Below are 17,640 nucleotides of genomic sequence, written 5' to 3'. Positions count from 1 at the left end.
GTTGGAATCAGGGTCTCTTCCGTTACATCATGCTGCTCTCAGATGGGGTAGGAAAAACCTACTAATTCATTTTAATTAGAAAATGGAAGGATTTCGCTGACAAAGACATCAAATCTGAAAACCACTACCAAAAATTCAGCCATATTTACCCAAACCTGGTTACAATACTAATGTACTACATGATGTAGGAGCCCCATGATATAGGTGGAGGCAGCACAAGTGCAAAATACTGATAAAACAACCACTCACACACCTACCAATCATGGAAGGGGTGGCTGCTGAGCACTCTAAATGCAAATACTGATTGTATAGGATGGATAAGTCTTTTATAGGGCACAAGTCACTCAGATACACGTAGTACACCATGCCGGCTTACAGCTTATTGATCACACACACTAATGGGTCAGGTAGGCTGCCCAGTACTCTATAAGTGCACCATATTTATTTAAAAGATTAAAATAGACAACTACCCCCTCCATGTATGGTAGGTTGCGAGTGGTTATTTTATCAGTATTTTGCACCTGCGCTGTCTCCGCCTTTACCATGGAGCTGCTGCATTCTGCAATGCACTGTCACCAGGTATTGGTAAATGAGGCTGCTTTTATTCTGTGCTGTTCTTTGGATCATGTACTTTTCAGTCGAAATTTAAAAAAAAAAATAATGTAGGGACTCTAGGGACAATGAGGAACTTTGACACGGGTGTCCTTGTGGGGTGCACTTATACTGTAGAGTGGTGGGCAGCCTACTTACACTTATCTGTGTGACTAGCGTCCTATACAAGCCTTATCTGTCTACATTTAGAATGAAAGTTAACCACCCCCTCCATGATTGGCAGGCGTGTGAGTGGTTGTTTTATCAGTTTTTTGCCCCTACACTGCTTCTGCCTTTTATCATTAGGGGCAACAGCATCTCGTAGTGCATAAGTAATGTGACCAGGTGTTAGTAAGTTTGGCTGCTTTTTTTCTGTTATTTTTTTGTTTGAAATGACTATAATCATGTTATACAAAACTATGATCAAAAATGGTAAAAGAAAAATCAAACTTTCAATTAAAGTAGAGTAAATTATAATAAATAATGATTTAGGTGTAAAAAACTACAAATGAGATATGAAAACAAGGTCTTATGTAAGATGATTAGTTTTAGTCTGGCTTATTATGACACCAAATGTATATAAAAGTGAAGAAATTTCTGTATTACCCCAATGTTAAACTGAACAGAAAAGCCACAAAAACAGGACTAAAAATCCTCCAAAAATTATACAGCAGAAAAAGAGCAGCGATGTTTACCTGCCCCGGCCTCCAAACAAATGCAGGATGCAGCAAACCCATGTAGTAAAGATGGCGGCAACACAGGTACAAAATACTGATGAGACAACAACTCACAACCTACCGACCCATGGAGGGGGTGAGTGCTTAGTATATGATTGCACAATAGAGGCTTGTATAGGGCGCTGTTCACGTAAAGAAAATGCACAGCATCTGGTTTACAGCCTATTAGTGACACCCATACTATTAGATCAGGTGGGCTGCCCAACGCTATCTAAATGCATCCCAGATTACAAGACCAAAAATAATGGGCCTGGCCACACCGTGAAAAAATCTGTGCATTTCCTGTATGTGAACAGCGCCCTATGCAATCCTCTTTTGTGCAATCATATACTAAGCACTCACCCCCTCCATGAATTGGTAGGCTGTGATTGGTTATCTCATCAGTATTTTGCACCTATGTTGCCGCCATCTTTACTACATGGGTCTGCTGCAAACATCACTGCCCTTTTTCTGCTGTACTAATCACCCCAAACGTCCAAACGGTATGATGTTTATTCACCGGGCACACAATGTTTCAGACCATCAGCTCGTTAAAGAAAGCTGGGGATGAAATGTTGTACACCTGGTGAATAATAATAACATTTCGGATGAAATTGGAGTACTGCGGATATTCTTTCATTATTACATGGATTTGTGGATGTCCTTGGACTTGAATAACATCCTGATTTGCTAAAGTGTGTTCCTCTTCCTTCTGCTGCTTTTTGGGTCACTTCGACTCCCTGGAAAAATGGAAAAAAAAGATCAGAATGTCATCTATCCTCCAAAGGGACACCAATAAAAAAAAACTGAACAAGATGTTTGAAAGCACATTTTTACCTCCCAAAATCCAATTTTATATGGGTATCACTTTGGTGTATAGACAACTTTCTGGGTTTCTTTTTATTTACCATTTTTTGCAGAGAATTGAACGGCTGAAAAAAAGGCAATTTTGCCATTTTGATTATTTTCCATTTTTGTGTAGAAAATACTTTGATATTATAATAATTAAAACAAATACACCCATGGCATTAATATATATATATACATATACAGTACAGACCAAAAGTTTGGACACACCTTCTCATTAAAAGATTTTTCTGTATTTTAAAGACTATGAAAATTGTACATTCACACTGAAGGCATCAAAACTATGAATTAACACATGTGGAATTATATACTTAACAAAAAAGTGTGAAACAACTGAAATTATGTCTTATATTCTAGGTTCTTCAAAGTAGCCACCTTTTGCTTTGATGACTGCTTTGCACAATCTTGGCATTCTCTTGATGAGCTTCAAGAGGTAGTCACCGGGAATGGTCTTCCAACAATCTTGAAGGAGTTCCCAGAGATGCTTAGCACTTGTTGGCCCTTTTGCCTTCACTCTGCGGTCCAGCTCACCCCAAACCATCTCGATTGGGTTCCGGTCTGGTGACTGTGGAGGCCAGGTCATCTGGCGTAGCACCCCATCACTCTCCTGCTTGGTCAAATAGCCCTTACACAGCCTGGAGGTGTGTTTGGGGTCATTGTCCTGTTGAAAAATAAATAATTGTCCTACTAAACGCAAACCAGATGGAATAGCATGCCACTGCAAGATGCTGTGGTAGCCATGCTGGTTCAGTATGCCTTCAATTTTGAATAAATCCCCAACAGTGTCACCAGCAAAGCACCCCAACACCATCACACCTCATCCTCCATGCTTCACAGTGGGAACCAGGCATGTAGAGTCCATCCATTCACCTTTTCTGCGTCACACAAAGACATGGTGGTTGGAACCAAAGATCTCAAATTTGGACTCATCAGACCAAAGCACAGATTTCCACTGGTCTAATGTCCATTCCTTGGTTATTTAATGGCCCAAACCAGTCTCTTCTGCTTGTTGCCTGTACTTAGCAGTGGTTTCCTAGCAGCTATTTTACCATGAAGGCCTGCTGCACAAAGTCTCCTCTTAACAGTTGTTGTAGAGATGTGTCTGCTGCTAGAACTCTGTGTGGCATTGACCTGGTCTCTAATCTGAGCTGCTGTTAACCTGCGATTTCTGAGGCTGGAGACTCAGATAAACTTATCCTCAGAAGCAGAGGTGACTCTTGGTCTTCCTTTCCTGGGGCGGTCCTCATGTGAGCCAGTTTCTTTGTAGCTCTTGATGGTTTTTGCCACTGCACTTGGGGACACTTTCAAAGTTTTCCCAATTTTTTGGACTGACTGACCTTCATTTCTTAAAGTAATGATGGCCACTCGTTTTTCTTTACTTAGCTGCTTTTTTCTTGCCATAATACAAATTCTAACAGTCTATTCAGTAGGACTATCAGCTGTGTATCCACCAGACTTCTGCACAGCACAACTGATGGTCCCAACACCATTTATAAGGCAAGAAATCCCACTTATTAAACCTGACAGGGCACACCTATGAAGTGAAAACCATTCCCGGTGACTACCTCTTGAAGCTCATCAAGAGAATGCCAAGAGTGTGCAAAGCAGTCATCAAAGCAAAAGGTGGCTACTTTGAAGAACCTAGAATCTAAGACATATTTTCAGTTGTTTCACACTTTTTTGTTAAGTATTTAATTCCACATGTGTTAATTCATAGTTTTGATGCCTTCAGTGTGAATATTCAATTTTCATAGTCATGAAAATACAGAAAAATCTTTAAAATGAGAAGGTGTGTCCAAACTTTTGGTCTGTACTGTATATATATATATATATATATATATATATATATATATATATATATATATATACATACATATATAATGTTTTGGACTTGGCTATTTATGTTTTGTGAAAAGCGAGGAATTTACATTTTTAGATTTTTTTATTTTATATTTACATTTTTTAATGTTTATAACATTCTGTATTAGTCCTCTTAGGGGTCTTGCACCTGAGATTGATTGATTGCTTATAGTTTGTATTGCATTACTTCTTGTAGCAGGCGATTACATAATTATTAAAGGGAACCTGTCAACAGTTTTGTCATGTGTCAACTAAGGGTATGTGCACACGTTGTGGAAAGGTGTGCAGATTTTTCCACACTGATTTTGGTAAATCGGCACAAAATCCGCACTGCGGATTTACTGCGGAATTACCGTGGATTTACCACGGTTTTTCTGTGGATTCCACCTGCCGTTTTCCACCTGCGGATTCCTATTATGGAAACTATTATGTAAACCGCTGTGGAATTCGCATAAAGAATTGACATGCTGCGGAATAAATGCTACGTTTCCGCACGTTTTTTCCACAGTATGTTGTGCTGTAAACTCATGGAAAACTGCTGCAAATCCTCAGCGGCCAGTCCGCTGTGGATCCGCAGCAAAATCCGCAATGTGTGCACATACCCTAAGACTATCCTCTTATTCAGCACCTGTGCTGCATTAAATAAATAGTTAGATAACCTCGACTTCCCCCTGTTTACTACCTGAAAACCTGTTAAAGTTCTCTAGCACTGTATGTTAATCCTGCAGCTCCAATCCGAGAGGCATCCATTCTTGGCTCTCTATCCCTCCTCCCGGCTGCAACTCACAGTCCTCCTGTGTGATGCTTCCTGCATCATCTAAATAGCCAAGAGAAATACCACACCTGCGCAGAGAAATCACCTGCTCGTGGATGCACACTGTGCTCTGCCCTACTGTGGGCAGAGTCGAAAACATCAGTGCGCTTGCACACAGTAATGGCAGAAAAATAGTTCCAATTTGTGAGCCCAAAAGAAATGTGCCAATGTATGCGTGCTGATGCTTTCGTCTTTGCCCACAGTAGGGCAGAGTATGGTGCGCAGGCATGAGCTGGCGATTTCTCTGTGCAGGCTTTGGATTTTGCCCAGCTAGATGGATGACTCAGTAGGTGTCACAATGTCAATCAAAGCAGGAGGAAGGCAAGCAGCAGCTGGGAGGAGGGAGAGAGACCCCAGAATGGACCCCCCTTGGACCAGAAAAACAGGATTAACATACAGGGCAGGAGAGCATTAAAAGATTTAGGCATGGTATACAAGGGGAGTCAGGGGGTTCTATACGCAGTGGTTGAAGTCATGACTTGCGCTTGACTTGGATTAAAGTGAGGAAGAGTTGCGCAGTCATCAGCCTCACTCTCTCACCCGTACCTATCGAGCCCCAGTGGCAAGAACCAGGCGAGACAACTGGAGATATGTCAGAGTGCAGTGGATGGACAGCAATGTCCTATATGTGCCTCGCTGCGCCCTCTCAGCGCTCCACAACGCTGTACTGGGAATTGCTTGTCTGTCTGTTGAATCTTGGTTTTTCCGCATAGACTGCCATATCCAGTCTTCACATGCAAGGATAGGCAAACCCTTGAAAATCACTGAAGGTCTCAAAGAAACCCAACAGCTACCCTCACCTGGTTAGGCCCACCTGCCGAGGCGGTGTTCTGAGGTGTACCCGCTGCCGCATGCTAGCAGCTACTTGGAGGTACAGGTGAGAGTCGAGCATCAGATGAGTACCAAAGAAGGAAGAGCTGTCCAGAAAGGACACGGCAAGCCCTCCACCAGAGGTGCTACCTCTATCTAGATACCCCATATACCCCAGGGGGTTCTATAAGCATTTATGGAATGTAGCACAGACGCTAAATAAGGTGATAGTTTTAGTTGACACATGACAAAACTGGTGACTAGTTACCTGTAATAGCTTATGGCTGCAGGCTGAACTTCATAAGAGTTCAAGCATAGTAGACATGGGTGCCTTCAAGAGGCACCAACTACCATGACAAAACCATCATCACCCTGCAATTGCAGCAGTCACTCTCACGTGTCAGCTGTTTAACATAATCATAACCTGTACTGTATGAATGAGCTAAAAGACATATTAGAGGATTTCACTGATGCCAGGTTCACATGTTCAGTGTTTTGTCAGTGTTTCTAAGCTAAAATTAGGAGTGGAACAATCAGAGGAAAAGTATAATAGGAACACGTCACCCCTTCTGTATTTATCACCCACTTCTGGGTTTGGCTTATAAATACTGATGAAAAATATTGACCAAATAGTGAAAGAGTGAACGTGGCATAGAGAATTTATACACTTAAAGGGACTCTGTCACCTGAATTTGGAGGGAACAATTTTCAGCCATAGGGGCGGGGTGTTCGGGTGTTTGATTCACCCTTTCCTTACCCGCTGGCTGCATGCTGGCTGCAATATTGGATTGAAGTTCATTCTCTGTCCTCCATAGTACACGCCTGCGTAAGGCAATATTGCCTTGCGCAGGCGTGTACTCCGGAGGACAGAGAATGAACTTCAATCCAATATTGCAGCCAGCATGCAGCCAGCGGGTAAGGAAAGGGTGAATCAAACACCCGAAAACCCCGCCCCTATGGCTGAAAATTGTTCCCTCCAAATTCAGGTGACAGAGTCCCTTTAACACCACTTAGGTATATGTAAACAATTATTATGAAAGAGAAACTCCATGTTCAGAGCTGTAGTTCATAACAGAATCATACTTACAGTACTAGCCAAACGTTTTGGTGTGCTCTGCAATTTCTGACTCCTCAGTAAGATAAAATACACTCCCATTGTTGAAATTACAAAAAGCATCTCAGGCAAGAAGTTTTAAGATGAAATAAATGTGAATGGAACAAACATACAGGAATGGATAAGACATTATTGGCAGAAATCACAAACATGGTCGTCCGTCATAGTTTGATGATTTAGGGCTTATTCAGACAGGCATTTTTTTCATGCACAAGAAAAAACAGTTCTAGTTTCAGCAGTGATTTTGTTCATAGTTTTATCAGTTTTTCTTGAATGAGAAAAGAAAAGTTTTCCTAACTTCGCTAGCAGTCCATGAAAAACAAATAACAATTGAATGACATCCAAGTGCTGTTCATTATTTTCACGGACCCATAGACTTGCATTCCCAATTTTGGATCAATGTCGACATTTCTCCACAATTTTGCACAGACCACTCTGTGAAAAATAATCAGACATGTGAAATGCGCTACAGGCTATACTAAGTACAAGTTCTATCCCTAAAAAAACATGAATAGAACTAGTATGTGTAAACTCCTTCAACTATTTAAGAACGTACATTTGGCAAGTAACGCATATTTTGCTTACCAGTTCACATATTACTGAAAAATATTTCTTATTAAAATATGTTAGTGCTGGGACTACCTTCAATCTGGAGAATGGAAGGGCCTGATCACAGCAGAGAGGGTTGGCCGTATGATATTTGTGTTCAGTCTCCATTAGAATAGATAAGGATCACTAATAGTGTTGAGCATTCCGATACTGCAAGTATCGGGTATCGGCCGATACTTGCTGTATCGGAATTTCCGATACCGAGATCCGATATTTTTGTGATATCGGGTATCGGGTATCGCAACAACATTAATGTAATAATGTGTAAAAAAGAGAATTAAAATAAAAAATATCGCTATACTCACCTGTCCGACGCAGCCGGGACCTCAGCGAGGGAACCGGCAGCGTTGTTTGTTTAAATTTCGCGCTTTTACTTGGTTACGTGAAGTCCCGGCTTGTGATTGGTCAGGGCGGCCATGTTGCCGGGACGCGGACCAATCACAGCAAGCCGTGACGAAATTACGTCACGGCTTGCTGTGATTGGTCCGCGTCCCGGCAACATGGCCGCCATTAACCAATCACAAGCCGTGACGTCACGGGAGGCTGGACATGCGCGTATTTTGAAAAGCGCGCGTGTCCAGCCTCCAGTGACGTCCCGGCAACATGGCCGCCATTAACCAATCACAAGCCGGGACGTCACGGGAGGCTGGACATGCGCGTATTTTGAAAAGCGCGCGTGTCCAGCCTCCCGTGACGTCACGGCTTGTGATTGGTTAATGGCGGCCATGTTGCCGGGACGCGGACCAATCACAGCAAGCCGTGACGTAATTTCGTCACGGCTTGCTGTGATTGGTCCGCGTCCCGGCAACATGGCCGCCCTGACCAATCACAAGCCGGGACCTCACGTAACCAAGTAAAAGCGCGAATTTTAAACAAACAACGCTGCCGGTTCCCTCGCTGAGGTCCCGGCTGCGTCGGACAGGTGAGTATAGCGATATTTTTTATTTTAATTCTTTCTTTTACACATTAATATGGTTCCCAGGGCCTGAAGGAGAGTTTCCTCTCCTTCAGACCCTGGGAACCATCAGGAATACCGTCCGATACCTGAGTCCCATTGACTTGTATTGGTATCGGGTATCGGTATCGGATTGGATCCGATACTTTGCCGGTATCGGCCGATACTTTCCGATACCGATACTTTCAAGTATCGGACGGTATCGCTCAACACTAATCACTAATAATCAAAAGACCATGATTGACTGTTTGTGTACATCTCACTTCTGCACCAGAAGAGAGACCAGGCCCTACTGGTTTTGACATCTATGGAGGTCCTAAATATTGGGCCTTTCAATAATCATTTATCTGTGGGCTATATAGTTGAAGAGCTATAAACACAAAAGGAATATCCTATTTAGACATGACAAAGGATTAAAAGTATGAAAACAAATATATATATATCCTTAATGGCAAGGATCTGCATGTTTTTAGGTGCCCAACCCCTGGCTGTGATGGATCTGGACATGTCACTGGAAATTATGCTTCTCACAGAAGGTAAATTAGCTTTCTGTTCGGGCTTTGGCCAATCACAGTTATCATTGGCTACCCTAATAATCTTAATTATATCCACAGTTTATCAGGCTGTCCTCGGGCCAGAAAAAGTGGCATTAAAGCATTCCCAAGTAAAGAAGACAAAGAGGACCCAGAACTTAAGTAAGTCTGATAGCTATCTCTCAGGATATGTTCACATAGTTTTATGCGGTGTTTTCTGAACTGGTCTGTTCCAAACAATGATGGAAAAGGCGCTCATAAAATGCTCAAAAAGAATCTTCCTATTCATTTTAATGGAAAAATGACTTGCAGTTCATTTGTTCAGGCTTTTGAGCATCTTTTAAATGCTTCAGGCTTTCAAAAACGCAAAGCATTTAAGAGAGGTGACATGTCCATTTTTTAGGCAATTTCCACAAGAAGATACTCCATATTTTTCAATAGATGTCTATCGGAAGTATAAAAAGTGCTAGGAAGACGCCAATAAAAAAATGCTGAGAATATACTAGCAACAAGGAGCGATTTCTAAATTGTCTTCCACATCAAAAATGGACGTTTTGGACCACTGAAAAAAACCATAATGTAAACATACCCTAACAGTAATAAAGTAAAACACACAGAGTCATAGATACTTATATTTTACATCTTAGTTGAAATAGTACAATAAGGTTTCTATACTGACCTACAGTTCTTAGCATGAATGAGTACACCTCAACAAATTTGTCAGAAAACCTTTAATTTCCTTTCAGAATTGACATTTTCTATGGGACACCATACCACAAGATATTCATACAAAATTTGAACCATTGATTGCAAACAAGATTTGTTATTTTGCACACCCAAAAAAGTGATTTTACTAATAGATTAATTCAACAACAGATTGCAAAAATGAGTACACCCCAAAGAAAGTCTTAGGAGCTTAATTTAGACTACAAAAGTTTAGACTACAAAAATTCTAATTAACAAGCAATTAACCATAGTTAGTCTAAGTATTCATTAAACAGGTGTCCAGCAGACAGTTGACTATAAAAGGACATTGTTTAACCCCTTCACCCCGAAGCCTGTTTTCAAATTCCTGACCAGGCCAAATTTTACCATTCTCACTAGTGTCACTTTATGTGGCAATAACTCTGGAACGCTTAAAAAGATCCCACCAATTCTAAGACTGTTTTCTTGTGACATATTGTACTTCTCGATAGTGGTAACATTTGTTCCATAAGACTTGCATTTATTTGTGAAAATATCGGAAAATTGGCAAAATTTGGAAAATTTAGCAATTTTCAAACTTTTAATCTGTATACCATTAAATTAGGGAGTTATGACACACATAGTTAATAAATAACATTTACCACCTCTCTACATAATCACAATTTTTGGAATATAATTTTTTTGTTAGGAAGTTATAAGGGTTAAAAGTTGAACAGCAATTTCTAATTTTTCCAACAAAATTTCCAAACCTTTTTTAGGGACTTTGTGGGGTCTAGTCTATGAGACGGAAAATACCCAAAAGTGACTCCATTCTAAAAACTGCACCCTTCAAGGTTGTCAAAACCACATTCAAGAAGTCTATTAACCCTTCAGATTATTCACAAGAATTCATAGAATGTGAAAGGAAAAAAATATTTAACATTTCTTCACAAAAATTTTACTTTAGACCTACAGTACATTCTTTTATTTTCGCAAGGGTAACATAAAAAAGATGACTCCTAACTTTCTTGTGCAATTACACCTGAGCATTCTGATACCCCACATGAGTGGGAAAACCACTATTTGTGCACATGACAGGGCTCGGAAAAGTAGGAGTTGTTAGGTGTCGAGTTCCCGCCGCTGCACAGGGGGAATCTCAAACCACCTCCACTGCAGTCTCCCATTCTTCTCTGGCCACAGTGGAGTCTGCTCAGTGGAGACATTGGTCCCAGCGTCTGGCTCAGGCAGATACTGTGCGCTTGGTTACTGCTGATCTTCCAGACTCAGCCATTGTAGCCAGCACTTTTCTGCGGCAAGCAGATGCTCCTGTGACTAAGTCCTGCTTTTCCTCTACTGGGCATGCCCAAGGGACAGCCTCTCATTGGAGGTCGGGGGTCACATGCTCAGGTCCAGAAGCAGTTCCTATTGGACCACTAGGAAGGTCCTGGAGATCTTCCTCTATAAAAGGTATGCACGGCCGCACTGCCATGCGCTAGTATCAACTTAAGTTCATGTGTGTATGAGCTTAGCTACTTTTGCGGTTGCTGTCAGCATGTGCTCAGGGTCGGCTGTATAGCCACTAGAATTCTGGCACCTCCGGAGAGGAGTTTGTGTGTATGAGTTCAGGGCTGGCGTATAGCCACTAGAATTCCGGCACCTCCAGAGAGGAGTTGTTTGAGTGCTGTTGCTGACTGTGTGACCACTATATGCTACCTGCTCCATTAGAGAGCTGTGTCCTTCTGTGAGGTTAACAGGGCACAGTGTTATCTTTTATCCCGGCGACTCTGTGAAGCAACAGAGTTCACTCCTATACAGACTGGGTGATGGAACCCATGTCTGTTCAGGCGTAATGCCACCATATAGTGCCGCCATTTACTAGCAGCAGGTTCCACTCATGCACGGTGGACCCCGGGCTACGAACGCACCAATAATATCTCCATATTTACTCGGTGCGTTCCGCCAGCCTTAACAGGAGTGCCATTTGACTTTTTGAATGTAAAATTTGCTGAAATAATATATCCCTTTGGAAATGTATCTACAGGAGTAGTGACGATTTTGACTCCATGGGTTTTTTCCAGAAACAAGTAGCAGTGGAAGTTGCGGACTGAAAATTGCAAACTGCCATTGCAGTGCCCAGTACATTGTTGTGAGGTTCAGAAGAGAGGGGGCATTTGGATTTGGGAGCACAGAATTTACTGAATTTCTTTTGGGAGGCGAGGAGCTATAGCGCTTTTACAGAGCCTTTGTGCAACCAATAACGTGGAAGCCCCCTATATTTCCATTGACAGATGATGGACCTGATTGGGGACTTGCTTTTTTGTGGATTAAGTTGAAGCTTTTGTTGGGAACATTTTACATAACATTTGGGATCACATTTATCCAGCGCTGAGCACTTACATCGGGGTTTACTTCTAAATCTCCAAGTAATGTGATTCAGATGAAACCCCCGAGGGAGTCATTCACTATAATGAGGCAGCAGAGTTACTCTGGAGTCCGTATGACCTCTGTTCAGTGTTGTTCTTCTTTTCAGAAGTGCACAAAACTGTGACAGACGTTTTTATGCACGCCTAAAAATACTGCAGGATCACAGGCCAGAAGGCATTCACAGTGCCTTGATCTGCCTCATTATAGGGAATCTTCCACCGGGGGTACTGTTTGAATCACATATTTCAGAGATTTACTCGGAAACCCCAGTGGAAACGCTCAGTGCAGAGCGCAGGATAAATGTGAGCTAAAGGTTTACTGTGATATTTGGGAGACAGAATGAAAAAAATTAACAGCAGGTGAAGAATTGGTTTTATTTATTTTTTATGCCATTCCTCTTGTGGTATACGTGATTAGATGACTTTATTCCTCGGGTCAGTACGATTACAGCAATTTGTTATTTTTATTGGTACCATTTTTGGGCACATGACATATTTCTATTCTGATTTTTGGAAGGCAGAATGAACAAAAATCCAGCAATTGGTTTTTTTTTTCATGCTGGTAAAATTGATAAGGAAACTGTATTCTTTGGGTCAATACGATTACAGTGATATCACATTTATATCTTTTTAATGTTTTGGTGCTTTTACGCAACAAAAACTATTTTATAGATAAAATATTTATTTTGCATCGCTTTATTTTGAGAGCTATAACTTTTTTATTTTTCCGCTGACGCTTAGAGCATTTAGTAAGAAGGGTTAATTTGGTGTGCACTCAGCCTGAATACAGGTGAGGTGCTGGTGCAATGGACCGGTGGTCTCAATAGCAGAATTGTTGAAATTCACCGCACACTCATATGAATTAGTTTATGCAAGAATTCTATTAGTTTATTGGGAGCGTAACAGAATATTACAGTATATGCGATAAACAACGTTTCGGCTCAACCAGAGCCTTTGTCACGTATTCGCTGTAGAAAAAAGAAAATACGCAAAACAACACAAATAAAGTAAATAACACGAAATGGTACAACAAAAACAATAATGAGTCATCCTAGAGGTAGAGGGAAGAAGAGAAGATACGTGTCCACTAACAGACATACGAGGACGTCTGTGGAAGTGACGACCAGGGGTCGAGTATAGGTGAAGGTACACAATTGTCCTGTGCATCCTGTGGATAGGAATAATAATGAGTGCCAATAGAGTATGTACAATGCAGAGAAAAAAAGAGAATACTCCTAATAGTAGTTTACGTGCTATATATACAACCTTATATATAATCCAATCATTGTACCTGAATACACATAACTGAAAGTAACAACAAAGCATGTCTCAGAATACAGGTAGTGAGTTGCGCAGGTGATTACCTTATAAGATAATAGATTGGTGCGTAGGGAGAAAATAGTCCCAGCGGTGCAGTATAGGCGTTCTGTGGAAATAGTGAACAAAGGTAAGCTGCAGTAGTATACTAGAAAAGGTGCCCATAGAAGTTGTTAGATTACCTTGAGCACTGTATTAGGTACGTATATATCAATAGAAGTTCCCTTCTAATAGTGTGGACCTATGTAGGGCAAGAAATGCGCATATGGTACTCCCATAAATGACTAACATGAATGCAGAGACCAAGATGGGACTAGTGGCTGTTACCTGAGTAAATCCTTAGAGCATTTAGTCATGGAGCTGCTCAGCGTGAGACCGTGTGATCATGACGCAGTTTATATATGGCGATTTGTGGGAACGCAGCTCCCGCAGCACCGTATACTTGACCACAGCCTCCCAGACACTGTTCCGAGAGGTGTACTGTTTTCCCTCCCTGTAGATCTCACATTTTATGAGGGATCACATGTTCTCAATGGGGTTCAGATCAGGTGAACAAGGGGGCCATGTCATTATTTTTTCTTCTTTGAGACCTTGACTGGCCAGCCATGCTGTGGAGTAGTTGGAGGCATGTGATGGAGCATTGTCCTGCATGAAAATCATGTTTTTCTTGAACGATACCGACTTCTTCCTGTACCACTGCTTGAAGAAGTTGTCTTCCAGAAACTGGCAGTAGGTCTGGGAGTTGAGCTTAACTCCATCCTCAACCCGAAAAGGTCCCACAAGTTCATCTTTGATAATACCAGCCCATACCAGTACCCAACCTCCACCTTGCTGGCGTCTGAGTCGGAGTGGAGCTCTCTTCCCTTTACTGATCCAGCCTCTGGCCCATCCATCTGGCCAATCAAGAGTCACTTTCATTTCATCAGTCCATAAAACCTTTGAAAAGTCAGTCTTAAGATATTTCTTGGCCCAGTCTTGACATTTTATCTTATGTTTCTTGTTCAAAGGTGGTTGTTTTTCAGCCTTCCTTACCTTGGCCATGTCCCTGAGTATCGCACACCTTGTGCTTTTTGTTACTCCAGTAATGCTGCAGCTCTGAAATATGGCAAAACTGGTGGCAAATGGCATCTTGGCAGCTTCACGCTTGATTTTCCTCAATTCATGGGCAGTTATTTTGCGCCTTGTTTGCCCAACACGCTTCTTGCGACCCTGTTGGCTATTTGCGATGAAGCGCTTGATTGTTCGGTGATCACGCTTCAAAAGTTTGGCAATTTCAAAACTGCTGCATCCCTCTGCAAGACATCTCACAATTTTGGACTTTTCAGAGCCCGTCAAATCTCTCTTCTGACCCATTTTGCCAAAGGAAAGGAAGTTGCCTAATAATTAAGCACACCTTACATAGGGTTTTGATGTCATTAGACAACACCCCTCCTCATTACAGAGATGCACATCACCTGATTTACATAATTGGTAGTTGGCTATCAAGCCTGAATAGCTTGGAGTAGGACAACAAAAGTATCATGTGATCAAAATACAACTTGCCTAATAATTCTGCACACAGTGTACATTGAAAACAGTATTTATCTCAGAATGAGAATTCTGATAATGACTGATCAATTTTGGCAGAGAAATAAGCAATTTTTTCTGGAAGGATATGTTACAAAGTTGCTTATTTTCATCAGTACTATTGTATTTATCGATGCTGGCCCAGCAGTCATACCTCCACCAACAATAGATTATTACCTGTCCTGTAGATAGGTAATAACTTGTTTTCACTGGACAACCCCTTTTGGCCATGTTCACATGTTCGGTATTTGATCAGTATTTCACATCAGTATTTGTAAGCCAAAATCAGGAGTAGGTAAAAATGCAGAAGTGGTGGTGACGTGTTTTTACCAACCAAGTAATGAACTTGTGAACGTAGGCTTAATCCAAAATGTGTCCAAATGCACAAAAGCTATAGCACATGAAAATTCACTTACTGGTTCATCTTCCCCATTGCTTCCCTATTAGCACTTTGGTCATCACATCAGCCTGTGCTCACTTGGCTGCAGTAGGTATGTTCCATAAACCATAGGTGATCGCAACAGCCAATCTCTTGCTTTCAAAGGATATTGCAAAAGATTAGTGATGAGCGAGTATACTCATTACTCGAGATTCCCCGAGCATGCTCGGGTGGTCTCCGAGTATTTCGGCATGTTCAGAGATTTAGTTTATGTCGATGCAGCTGCATGATTTGCTAACAAACAGGCAATCCCCACATGTATTCAAGCTGTCTAGCAGCCGCAAATCACATAATCGACATAAACTAAATCTCCGAGCATGCCGAAATACTCGGAGACCACTTGAACATGCTTGAAGAAACTCGAGTAATGAGTATACTCGCTCATCACTACAAAAGATCACTGCAGCCAAAGAAATAGAACTGGAGTGGAAGCTCTATAGTAATGGATGATTGATCAGATGAATATACATACAGTAGATCTGTTATTCTACCATTTCCTGTATTTGGCCACAGTTTGTTTAACTCTGAAAACCCCTTTAATGTCTGCATACATGAACACTTCTCTGATGGACCTTGTGCATGGATTCTTCATCATTTTCTGGAGTCAGAGACAATAAACCTGTACCTCCTTGTAAAAAAAAGCAGGATTTGTGCTTGGGTTAGCTGTCTCTTAGTGTAAGCTAATATTCTTATTGAATGACCACAAAGAAATAACTTTAAAATTATAACGAATTGAAACAAAACATATTGGAAAGGTGTAAAACTTCAGTTCAACAGCGATTAGGAATTATTTACATACAAGTAGAATACTCCTTCAATCACGGTTCACTTTTCATCTAAACTCAACTACAGGCCTGATAATTTTCTGCAGTAGTGAAATCTAACTAGAAATACATAGGTCATCAAACATAACTTGGCCATCTTGAAACTTACATTAACCCATTCGTTAACACAGTTAATTATCATTTTTGCACATTATTTTTTCTTCACCTTCTTAGAAGAGCCATAACTTTTTTTTATTTGTCCGTCTAATTTAACCATATGAGGACTTGCTTTTTTCATGACAAATTGTAGTTTTGAAAGACACCATTGTTTTAATATTCAATATACTGGAAAATTAGAAACAAAATTCCAAGTGTGGTGCAATTTTGAATAAAAAAAAGTAACTCTGTCACAGTTTCCTGAGTTTTATTTTTATTGCATACATTATGTGGTAAAATTCCCACTGCATAATGATTCTTGAAGTTAGTACAATTACGGCGATACCAACATTGTATAGATTTTTTTAGCTTGTGTGGTCGGTAACATTTATAGTTTTCATCAATTGAGCTGTGTAGGGCTTGTTTTTTTAATACAAGCTGATGGTATTAATGGCAAGAATTCAGGTTACATATAACATTTTGATCTGTTTGTATTGAATTTTGTAAGGTGATAAGGTGGCCGAAAAAACCCTATTCTAATGTTTTCATTTTTTTTACTTGCTACGGCATTTATCGATTTGGTTAGTTAATTTTATATTTTGATAGATAAGGCTATTATGAATGTGGCAATAATAAATATAATTTTGTTTATTATTTTTATTTTCATCATTATTATTATTATTATTATTATTTGTTTATATTTCCTTTTAAAGGTGATTCAAACTTTTATAATTTTTGTAAAAAATTGTTAAAACTTTTTATACATTTTTTACTTTATATTTTTTAGTCTTCACGGAGTACTTGAAGCTTCGATTATACAATTTTTTACATTATATCCTGCCATACCATAGCATTGTGGTATATAGTGAAAATTGTGGTCTCCTTTGAAGTTCAGCACATAGCTGAGTTTCAGAGGAGTATCATGATGTTAGTGATGATTGCCTTCAGCAGGTTCCTGGTTGTCATAGTAACCCATTTGTGCAAACAATCAAGTTATGGGGTGCATGAGGATGGCATTCAAATGGTTAACAGCAGTGGCCAAAGCTTAGCTGTTAGAGACAGGTGCTGGCCATTTAACCCCTTCACCCCCAAGGGTGGTTTGCACGTTAATGACCGGGCCAATTTTTACAATTCTGACCACTGTCCCTTTATGAGGCTATAACTCTGGAACGCTTTGACGGATCTTGGCGATTCTGACATTGTTTTCTCGTGACATATTGTACTTCATGTTAGTGGTAAAATTTATTCGATATAACTTGCGTTTATTTGTGAAAAAAATGGAAATTTGGCGAAAATTTTGAAAATTTTGCAATTTTCCAACTTTGAATTTTTATGCCCTTAAATCACAGACATATGTCACGCAAAATACTTAATAAGTAACATTTCCCACATGTCTACTTTACATCAGTACAATTTTGGAAC

At 40.5% G+C, this 17,640-nt stretch overlaps 1 protein-coding gene across 3 annotated transcripts in view; it reads left to right on the top strand.

Moving 5' to 3' along the window:
* ST18 (ST18 C2H2C-type zinc finger transcription factor) overlaps positions 1 to 17,640 on the top strand; it is a 447,256-nt gene that overhangs the window by 379,100 nt on the left and 50,516 nt on the right. For all 3 annotated transcript variants that reach the window (XM_077270483.1, XM_077270486.1, XM_077270485.1), the window contains exons 17-18: positions 8,810 to 8,872; positions 8,951 to 9,031. In XM_077270483.1, coding sequence (XP_077126598.1) covers positions 8,810 to 8,872; positions 8,951 to 9,031 — 144 coding nt within the window. The remainder of the gene's footprint in view (positions 1 to 8,809; positions 8,873 to 8,950; positions 9,032 to 17,640) is intronic.

This window comes from Ranitomeya variabilis, chromosome 6, assembly GCF_051348905.1.
Source record: "Ranitomeya variabilis isolate aRanVar5 chromosome 6, aRanVar5.hap1, whole genome shotgun sequence".
NCBI lineage: Eukaryota > Metazoa > Chordata > Amphibia > Anura > Dendrobatidae > Ranitomeya > Ranitomeya variabilis.
The sequence above is the reverse complement of the archived record's forward strand: the minus strand, read 5'-3'. Positions and strand labels throughout refer to the sequence as shown.